Raw genomic sequence first — 10,887 nt, 5'->3', positions numbered from 1 at the left:
TCACTAGTTTGTCACATTCAGATTTCCGAAGAGCGATGCATTAGATTTTGTGTAAATGTTCACACGTTTATGAATTAATAAACTGCAGATACCAGCTGTGTTTGATTAAGCAAAGAATGTGTGTTTGTGGGAGAGATAGAATGACAGATAAACAAACAAACAAACAAAAACAGAGAAAGAGGGGAAGAAATCTCCACACACACACGAGTGTGTGTGTGTGTGTGTGTGTATTGTGTGGGTCTGTGTGTGTGTGTGTGCGTGTGTGTATTGTGTGGGTCTGTGTGTGTGTGTGCGTGTGTGTATTGTGTGGGTCTGTGTGTGTGTCCATACATACATATGTGTGTGTGTGTGTGTACACACAAAGATATATATATATATATATATATATATATATATATATATATATATATATATATATATACATATATATATATATATATATATATATATATATATATATATATATATATATATATATATATATATATATATATATATATATATGTATGTATATGTATATATATGCTCTAAGTCACATTATCATTAAACATTAAACCATGCTCTCGTTAAGAGAATAACAAAAAATAGAGCAGGCTCTGCTTTCCTCCAGGTTAAGAACCACTGATATCAGGATTCTTCTAACCTTTTTCATCATGACCCAGTTTGATTTTGTACTCCACCTTCACGACCTCAACCCGATATCACTTCATATATATATATATATATATATATATATATATATATATATATATATATATATATATATATATATATATATGTGTGTGTGTGTGTGTGTGTGTGTGTGTGTGTGTGTGTGTGTGTGTGTGTGTGTGTGTGTGTGTGTGTGCATATATATATATATATATATATATATATATATATAATATATATATATATATATATATATATATATGTTTGTATATATATATGTGTGTGTGTGTGTGTGTGTGTGTGTGTGTGTGTGTGTGTGTGTGTGTGTGTGTGTGTATGCATATATGCATATATATATATATATATATATATATATATATATATATATATATATATATATATATATATATTTATATATATATGCATATACCTTCACGACCTCAACCCGATATCACTTCATATATATATATATATATATATATATATATATATATATATATATATATATATATATATATATATATATATATATATTTATCCCAAGCCCGGATAAATAGAGAGAATGATTACCTAAAAAGGTAACACCGGCACTCTCCGTGGAAAGGAACTGGGGACCCTACCACGTACTCACTCCAAGAGCATCACAACATGAAAATTACAATTAAGTATCATGCTGTGACCACGGCGGCTCAGACATGAACCTACCGTTAAAAGAAGATACATATATAGATAAATGTATATATATATATATATATATATATATATATATATATATATATATATATATGATATATATATATATATATATATATATATATATATATGTATTATAATATATATATATATATATATATATATATATATATATATATATATATATATATATATATATATATGCATAGATACACATACACACACACACATGTGTGTGTGTGTTTGTGTGTTTATTTATATATGTATCATTATTATGATCACCACACATATGTGTGTGTGTGTTAGTGTATTTATTTATATATGTATCATTATTATTATCACCATTGCCATGTGGCGACCCACTGAACGCGAGCTTCGACCCAGTGCTGGGTCGCGACCCATAGTTTGAAGAACCCTGCCTGCCTATATCCTGCTTTCAAACAAGTAATTCCTGTACACTAACATCAAATCACATTCTATCCCACACTTGAAAACACAAGCAATATAGATAAATAGATAAATGAACATCCCAATGTTCCCCAAAAGTTTCCCGAACGTAAAATACGGAAGAGTCAATCGGATTCAGTTCACGAACGCTGTATCCGGATTCTCTAGAAAAACGTAAACAAAAGCAAGAAGTCTTTTGAGCACAAAGTTTGAAGTCGGTTCGTATGGAAGCCAATTGCAATTGATATTTATTTTGTTTGTAGATATACCGTAGCTAAGAGGCTTGTGGTAATATAGATGGTACTGTTGTAGAAACGTGAGGAAACTGAGATATTATAATGCATGGTTATATTTGAATGTTTCAAAATGATAGGTATTGTTCTTTATTTGAGGGATTATCAATGTTATGTTAGAGATATATATTGAATATTATGAGTTACGTTGCCAGTCAGTCTATAAATGGGCAGTTTTAGACCAAGAACAATGCAATATTTTCACTCTGTTATTTGATACTGTATTTAAATCCAATTTCATGTTGTGCTGACATTTTATCTTTTATATGTATTATCTCGTAAACATTCCTTGCTTTGTGGTAGATCACTGCTCTGCACATTGCATCTTAAAGTTGAGCTTTAGTTGATTTTTTTCTATCAGTGGGGATTATTATATGATTATTATATAATGACATTGTGATACAGGTATGAAACATTGTTAAGCATCTTGCATTTACCATATCCAACAGGTGTAGTGTTAAAACTATATACATACCAGCATGTCATGAATGTGCCTGTGCAAAGATAGACTGGAACATTGTCCATATTTGCCATTTTGTTTCTAAGTTGTATTTGATTATGATTTGAGTTAAGTTTGGTAGTTGAATTCCCTATAACATCAAGAAGCAGGTTCAGTTGAGGAAGAAAGCAATTTCTTTTTGCTTTCAAGTTCCTGAAGTTATTGCACACCATTAGTATCAGGAGTCCAGGAAAGTTTTCTGTTATACACAAGGATTAAGTTTTAGACATTGATTGCACTGTATAGTTGCTACACTCTCCTTTTACGTTTGCAATGCCTATAATCTTATAAATCCTATAACACAAAGAAACAGTAACTCTTGTTTGGTCTCCTTATCAGCATTTGTGTCATAGGTTTAACATTTCCTGACAGGACTTCATTCCATTAACTTAAGAAATAATAACTACTTTGACCACAGTAACTTCTGTTCTTTTGCCTGTGCATCATTTATTTGATGACATGTCTGTTTTCTAACCATTTAAAATATCAGCGTGTCTCTAATTTCTTACAGCTAGTGTGTAGGGGAGTCTCTTACAGTTTTACATTTGTAAATATAGTTTCCAAACATAGACAAATCCATCCTTTCTGGTGGAACGTTATTTTATGATATACTGACAGACTTTCTTTTTAAGTAGTCTATATGATGTTTTCAGCAAGTGTATTTGAAGGGAGGAGATATAAATGTAAATGCCCATGATCCCCACAAAAAAAAATATTTTACAGTATAGTAATCTGTGGCATAAGAGGCTGTTGTCTGAATCACAATTTTTTTTTTAGGTCTTAAATTGCTCTGTAATGCACGCATCTTCACTACTAATTATTCTGCTGATCTCTAGGAGCCTAACATTCCTTTAACATTTATATTTACATATTTCAGAAGGAATGCAATGGCAGGAGCATCCCTGGGCATGGAGTTTCCCCTCCTCCTCCCAACATTTGGTTCTCAGTCAACAAGTTTTCATGGCTTCCTGACTGTTGGGGTTAGTCCACTTTGTTTCTCCTTTTTCAAGATAGCCAACTTTGACATTTGGTATGTCCTTTATTTGTAAATTGTCATTCTAAAAATGGATTGTGAGCAATAAAGTTCTCGTTTTCTCCTATTTTTTTTAGAGAATTAGAAAATATGTCTTCATAGGATACTTACATTTTTAACCCAATGAGTGCGGGTGGCAAGACTACAAGGCCATGCCCACTATAATAAAAGTTTATATATTGCCTTTACACATAGATGGCATCTACAAATGCTTAGTCACCAAGGAGTCAGCTATTAGTCTTCCCTTACTGTGAAAAAATGGCATGAAAACTGAATTACAATATGTATAAATGTGTCACTGAATTGATGATACATATTTATTTGACTTCTTAAACCTTTGCTTACCATTTCAGAGGTATGATTATGAAGTTCACCTAGAAGTTCCCCATTTTCCAGATGTAAAAGGAATGACCCTGAGTACAGATGCATGGCTGGCATCTATTATTAAAAGGTGTCAGGAGCAGTTGTCACAGGTATGTTTTAGTGACAGACATCATCTAATGTACATGGTAAAATCTGTGCTGTTTTAAGAATTTATTTGGGAATCTTTTTTTTTGTTGTTGGCTTTTTAGCATTATTATTTTTTTCTTTTTTTAATCTTAATTGATCTACCCATGTAAATTAAAATCTGTGGAGTCTTCATTGTTTTAGAATAAAGTGCATATTTATCTACATCTGATTTCTGAAATGATTTTTTTTCTATTTTAACTCTCTATACCATTTTGTATTATACACTTTGCTTAACTCATTTCACAGGAGGAGAAAGATTGCCATACTGTTCAGGAATATTTAAGGAAATTTCAGGAAATATGTGTAAGTAAGATTGATTTTAGATAAATGCAGTAAAGAAATATTTCTGTAGAAATTTGCTCAGTTTTCATCTTGAATCTAGTGTTGCAATAGATACAGAAAGAATTCACCAGGAAATTTAGGTGTGTAACAGAATTTGTTTTAAACATTACCATATTGGTACTTTTTTTTCAGCAAAATTGACCTCTGAGAATTTTGTAGTATTTATAACAACAAAAACTCTTAGTTCTCCACATTTCATATGTTCAAAAGACATCCATTTCAGCATAACTCACTGGTTCATATATGATAGAAATAATGAAACCTCCGTCCAAAAAGAAATACACTCATCCCCATCCCATTTCCAGGCTGCAGTCACTGAGAATGAAGACAGCGTATCTCTGCCACAAGATGCAATGTTTACTACCCTCCTTTCTCATATTGAGGCTATAGGCTGGTCAAAAGTGTCCCAAGTTTCAACTGATTTCTCAATGATTTATCTGGAGACAAAGTGGGTTTAATTGACATTGTTTTTTATAGCATTTTTTTTTCTTTCTTTCTTTCTTTTTAATTATTGAGTGGACTTTTTTATTTTTATTATATAAAAAAGTTATTTTACAAGTGATCACCAAATTTCTTTGGTACACATTATGTATAGTCTTATATATTAAAAACAGAAAAGAGATAGAAATGGCAATCAAGAAAGTAACAACTTCTCTTTTTACAGAGATGAAAGGGAAAGATTACACAGTCTAAGAGTCAAAATCCAGTCTGGCTACCCTAGTGTTGAACCTGTTGTTGAAGCAGACCTGCCTGTTGACATCGATATTACGTGGAATACTGTAAGTGTATGAGAACGATTATATTTGGCTTTCATATTAGTGCTTCGTTCTTACTCTTTGACGTGTTTTGAAAGATCAGATATCATTAGCTAGTCTCAATGTTATATGCTCATATTACTTATTCAATATTTTAGTAACATAAACTTCATAAGGACTAGAGCCATTGCATCATCACTTACTTTCAGATTGCAAATAAAGACAATAAAATGATAATAGCTTAATTGTGTAAAAATGTGCTGCGGTAATGTAAATAATAACATTACCACAATTTCTAAAATCTACTTCAGTATATTAATTACTAAAATTGACAGTACTTTAATTTTTACACTAATACCAAGGTCACATCTTCATACCCATTACCCTATGTCCTCAGAGTGAAGGCCTATCGTGTATAATGTCAGCATGGGAAGAAAAGCTCTCCACCCTCCAGGAGCTTTGGGATGCTTTGGACGAGCTTGATGAGACAGCCCTCGTTCTCGACCCTCCAAATCCAACGCGGAAGCACACCTCACGCAGAATCCTTTTAAGTGAGAATTTTGTGCTGCTGTTTTGCTTTGTGGCTCTTTTGCAGTGTGGCCTTGTCTCTATCTTCCTTTTCTTCTTTCTCTTTCTTTCCTTCCTCCCTTCCTTGCTTCCTTCCTTTTGTTTTTGTTTTGTTTTTCATATTGAGGATGACCAAGGGAATTGATGTGTAAGAATCATTCTTATTATTTGGCTGTCCATTTGGTTAGACATAGTAAGCACTTGGTTAAAGAACAGAAGAGTTTTGCACATCATAGAATACCTGGAAATTTATCCTGTAGTGCAGTGTAAGCTAGTAATGTTCCTTATTAATTCTGTGTGTGATAAAGCTTTGAGAAGTCCCTAAAGAACTACACTTTTTATCATAACAGTAATTGGTAAAAGTGTATTTGCTCATTTGAACAATGACAACAGTTTGGTTATTTTGGCTTTAATGAGGAAGGAATAAACAGAATTCATATTGCAGAGTGAATTTGCAAATATTAGATTATCCTAATCAGATTTTATGATGGCCATATTCTTTATTGGATACTAAACAAGGGTAAGAATAAGATGGTTATCATTGGTATTTTGACATTCTTTGAGTCAAGCCAATCAACTAAACATTTATTTATTAAAACGTTTTCACTCCTCACAGTTTCATCTATTTAAACTGAAAATTCAATAATTTCATGATATTTTCAATATTTAAAAAGTGAGATTTTTCAACAGCATTGATAGTTCATTGTGTATTTTTTCTTTTCTTTTTTCCAGTATGAGTGGCAGGTTTTAAAAAATCTTTCCTGATGTATATCTCTTGTGCCTAGGTAATCATGTGAGCGTCCAGTTAACAGTGTCCATTGCCCACCCTCGCAGTCTGCCCCAGTGCCATCTTTTGGGCTCTTCTCACCTGACTGCACCACTCAACGCCAGACTCACAAACAATTATGATGCAAGTTTCTATTTCCTCACATTATGTTGGAGAATGAAATTTTTCCACAACATGTATGTACATGTATGGGTTTTGACCCCCTTTGCTGCACATAACTGATAACTTTTTCTGCTTTTTCTTCTCCCTTAGGAATGGGACCCAGAAAGAAGCATCGTCAGCAATCTGGAAATAGTGCTTGGGGTTGATGTCGTAAAATCAATGAGTAGAGAAAGCGGGGAAGATGCTGGTGGAAGTGACTGGAGTGCCGAATGTGCTGTGTGCTATTGCCTTCACCTTGAGGGGGCACTGCCAGATTTGACATGTGATCACTGCTCTCAGGCATTTCATGTGCAGTGTCTGTATGAGGTTAGTCACCCTTACAGGCTTTGTATGTATTGAGGTGTTCCTATAACTGTTCATGTGAAATAATAAAAGCCTTAAAAAAAAGAATATATTATATCAAACCATTAATGCTGGGTGAATACACTGTTCCTTGGTTTGGTTTTAGCAAAGAGCCAATGCTTTTCAACACTTCTATAATTTTTGGGAGAAAAAAAGGTTTTATACGTATAGCAGTTATTACTGTTATTAATATCATCATCATCATCATCCTTATCATTAATGTAACATTATCAACATTGATAATAGCAATAGATATAAAAATGAAAGATAATATAAACGGATGAGATTAGGTTTGCCCATTAAATGACACCTTGGTAAGTAAGTGCTTCTGGAGTCATCAATGTGGAACAAAAACAATAAAGCAAAACTATAGAGAACAGTCCTTATACAGAGGCACTCAGCATCACCAGTGTAACTTTAAAAAATAGATTTATGTCAAAGGAAATTTGATTTGATATCACTGCATATATAACATATTTATACAAATAATTCTTTACATAAATGTCTACCAAAAAGAAATTTCTTTGAAATGTGTTAATAATTTTGAGAAACATGATACCAGTTTGATATCAGAACTATTTGTTTCCACAGTGGCTGTGCAGTGTACCAAATAGTCGACAGAGTATGAACTTTATCTTTGGAGAGTGTCCATACTGCACACAGGTAAAACTGTCTTTATTACTTTAATATTATACTTGATATATGCTGGTATATATATGATAAGATCTTTTAAACATATGATAATCAACAAGAATGAAACACAAATTAATTCATACGTGCAATATATTTCTACTGATGCGTATGTATTGTATTGTTATAATGAAAGCTCATTGAATGTTTTCTACTTCCATGAGTCTGAGGGGAATTGTCACTAAAACATTACTCTTGGCTATTTTCTTTATCTTGTATAGAGATTGGCAAGATTTGTCTAGAAGCATGAATTAGGTCAGGATATTTCTTTTTAGTTTATAATGGATATCTCAAGTTTCATCCCTTGCCATTACCATTCATATATTTTTGTTAGTCAATAACTGACTTTATGTTTTCCATGTTTATTAATAAATGTCCAGCATAAGAAAGCATTGCCAATTTAATATATATACTGTAACATACCTATATGATGTTAGCCAAAACTAGTGATGCCAGCATATATGTATAGTACTCACACATGTTGTTTGCAAGGGCCACCACTACCTCTTGCTCTTGCAAAGAATATTTAGGGACGATCAAACACCTATACCCAAGGAAAGATACTAATTTGTTGCTATAATTTTTTTTCCAGCTGATATCTTGTAAAGTTCCAACAGGATAAGGAGAAAGAGATGAACTGGAAATTTTTAATAAACCCCATATTTTCTGTATAGAAAATTTTTTTTCTAACCTCCTTTATCTAAAGTACTGTTCTTTGTTTACTCCCTGCATTCACTGCCCTCATGTGTATGAAGCTACCAAGAAATGTCTTTCATGCCTGAAAAATTGTTAGATAGCTATATCAGCATCGAGAAATTTCCTTCTGCCTAGCTGCTGGTTAATGTATAGAGGAACCATTTTTAATTGAGGTCAGTTGTCTTTGCACATAGATAGCTCCACAAGGACTTGTCACCAGTGAGCCAGTTACTAGTACTACATATCTCACCTGTTTACCCTTTTCCATGATTTTTGGAAATATAATATTTTATCATATACTACTATTAGTAATGTCAGTAACATGGTAATAATTATAATGTCTATAGTAATAATAACAACATTGATATTGATAGCATTAATTTTTAAAAAATGCCTGAAAATTCAAGGGAAGGTGAAATCAGAGGATGCCATGAGTCTACTAATTGACTCCTTGATGGCTAAGCATTTGTGAAGCCATTTATGTATGGAGATATTTCATAAAACAATTCTACAGTGAAGACTAAATTTTCCCAGTGGCATTGGGTTAAAAAAGCTATATTGACATATTATGTAACTAGACAAAGAATCAACAGTTCGATGTTTAAGGAACTGCATTTAAGAAATGGTCCATTGCGAATTGCTATAGGAGATCCTGAGATTTCCATCACAGATTATTGGTTTAATAGCAAACCTTTAAATGGTATTGAAAGTGATGTAAAGTGTGGTAGGGGCCTGTCAAACTTCCTCCCTGTTAATTCAGGGGTGAGGCAAGGCTGTGTCCTTACACCAACACTTCAACATTTGCACGGATTTAACAATAGGCAGAGCTATTATCCAAAGTCAATGTGGAGTAACAATGGCCAATATCAAGGTCACCAACCTCAATTATTCTATCTGAGTCTCTGAAATCACTGGTGGCAGCTCTTGATGCATTAAACAATGAGGCGAAGCCCATAGTCCTAGAGGTCTCCTGGGCCAAGACCAAGATCCAGGATTTTAGGGACCTGTTAGGGAAACCTGTTCAGTTGATATATACTTGTGGTGAAGACGCTTAAGTGAGAGAGAGCTTTACGTACCTTGGTAGCATAGTCCATGTCTCTGGACTGTCAGACCAAGAAGTCAGTAGATGGATTGGCCTAGCAGCAGGAACCAGAACTCAATCAACAAAAGCATTTGGAGATGTTGGTACCTATGCAGAAGGACCAAGCTACGTGTCTTCAAGGCCCTGATACTACCTGTTTTGCTTTTTGGAAGTGAAACCAGGATGCTGTCAAGTGCCTTGGAATCTCATCTTGATGCCTTTTGCAACATGTCCCTCCGCCAGATCATGGGGTGCATTTGGTAGAACTGTGTCCAACTGAGGGCTACACCATGAAACCGGCATGGGACCTGTTACTTGCTTAATCTGGGATCGCCAACTCATGCTATATGGACACCTAGTTCCCTTCCTTGTGTCATCAGGCTGCCTTTTTGTGAGAAAATCTTGGGTGGAGGAGGCCCATGGAATGACCTAGGAGGTCATGGCTTGGGCAGCTTGGCCAGACATGCCGTGAGGAGCTAGAGATGGGCCGAGGGCCAGCCTGGAGGTTTGCCATGAGGGACCCCCAGGGATGTGTGGATGCGACTATGTCGGAATTAGCTCTCTGATGATGATGATCATGAAATCACATAAGGTCTAGGATGTGATTACTCTCTTTCACTTGTTTCTCATATGTATTACATGAAGAGCTAAAAACTTAGACGTAAAAATACTCAAGGAAACCACATAAATAAGATGGTCAATGTTTTTGTTCCTCTATCTTTAAAATAACTATTTATTTATTATTTATGTGTGTTTGTATACTTGCATGTGTATTTGTATAATTGTGTGTGTGTGTATCTGTATATCTGTGTGTGCTTTCAGTTTCATAATTAGACTTAGAAGCCAAGGATCATTCCCGTTTTCCTGTGTCACATGAAATCGATTACCAGATTTTTATAATTATAATAATTATCATTTTATTATTATTATTATTATTATTATTATTATTATTATTATTATTATTGTTGTTGTTGTTATTTATTCCTCCATCCCAACTTACTACCTTACCCCTCCCTTCAGCCCCACCCAAGGCTGATATATATTTTACAAATGAGTGTCTGCAAAATAAAGCATGTGCCCCACTCTTTCTCTCTCTCTCTCTCTCTCTCTCTCTCTCTCTCTCTCTCTCTCTCTCTCTCTCTCTCTCTCTCTCTCTCTCTCTCTCTCTCTCTTTCTCTCTCTCTCTCTCTCTCTCTCTCTCTCTTTCTCTCCCTCCTTCCCTCTCTCTGAATTATAATATGTTGTGTAACAAACACCTGTTACGAAGATTACTAGTTAAGATAGAAAACTGGCATTTATATTCCTCCTTATAACGAAAATGAGACGGGAATGAAATCCC

General features: G+C 33.9%; 1 protein-coding gene across 2 annotated transcripts; it reads left to right on the top strand.

Annotated features, from left to right (window-relative positions):
* The first annotated feature begins 1,938 nt into the window (after positions 1–1,938).
* Positions 1,939–8,444, top strand: LOC119598676 (E3 ubiquitin-protein ligase FANCL-like). Of its 2 annotated transcripts, none has more exons than XM_037948399.1 (11): positions 1,939–2,009; positions 3,461–3,563; positions 3,970–4,089; positions 4,373–4,429; positions 4,774–4,916; positions 5,133–5,247; positions 5,621–5,774; positions 6,576–6,700; positions 6,830–7,045; positions 7,673–7,744; positions 8,364–8,444. In XM_037948399.1, exons 2-11 carry the CDS (start codon positions 3,471–3,473, stop codon positions 8,391–8,393), a joined length of 1,125 nt encoding a protein of 374 aa, XP_037804327.1. In that variant the 5' UTR covers positions 1,939–2,009; positions 3,461–3,470; the 3' UTR covers positions 8,394–8,444. The 2 variants fall into 2 exon arrangements, with proteins under 2 accessions (XP_037804327.1, XP_037804328.1); XM_037948400.1 differs by having other exon boundaries at positions 1,986–2,009; positions 3,464–3,563.
* The last annotated feature ends 2,443 nt before the right edge of the window (positions 8,445–10,887 follow it).

This window comes from Penaeus monodon, chromosome 41 (assembly GCF_015228065.2).
Source record: "Penaeus monodon isolate SGIC_2016 chromosome 41, NSTDA_Pmon_1, whole genome shotgun sequence".
In the NCBI taxonomy this organism is placed as follows: Eukaryota; Metazoa; Arthropoda; class Malacostraca; order Decapoda; family Penaeidae; genus Penaeus; species Penaeus monodon.
Note: the sequence above shows the minus strand (reverse complement) of the source record. Positions and strands in the feature narration are given on the sequence as shown.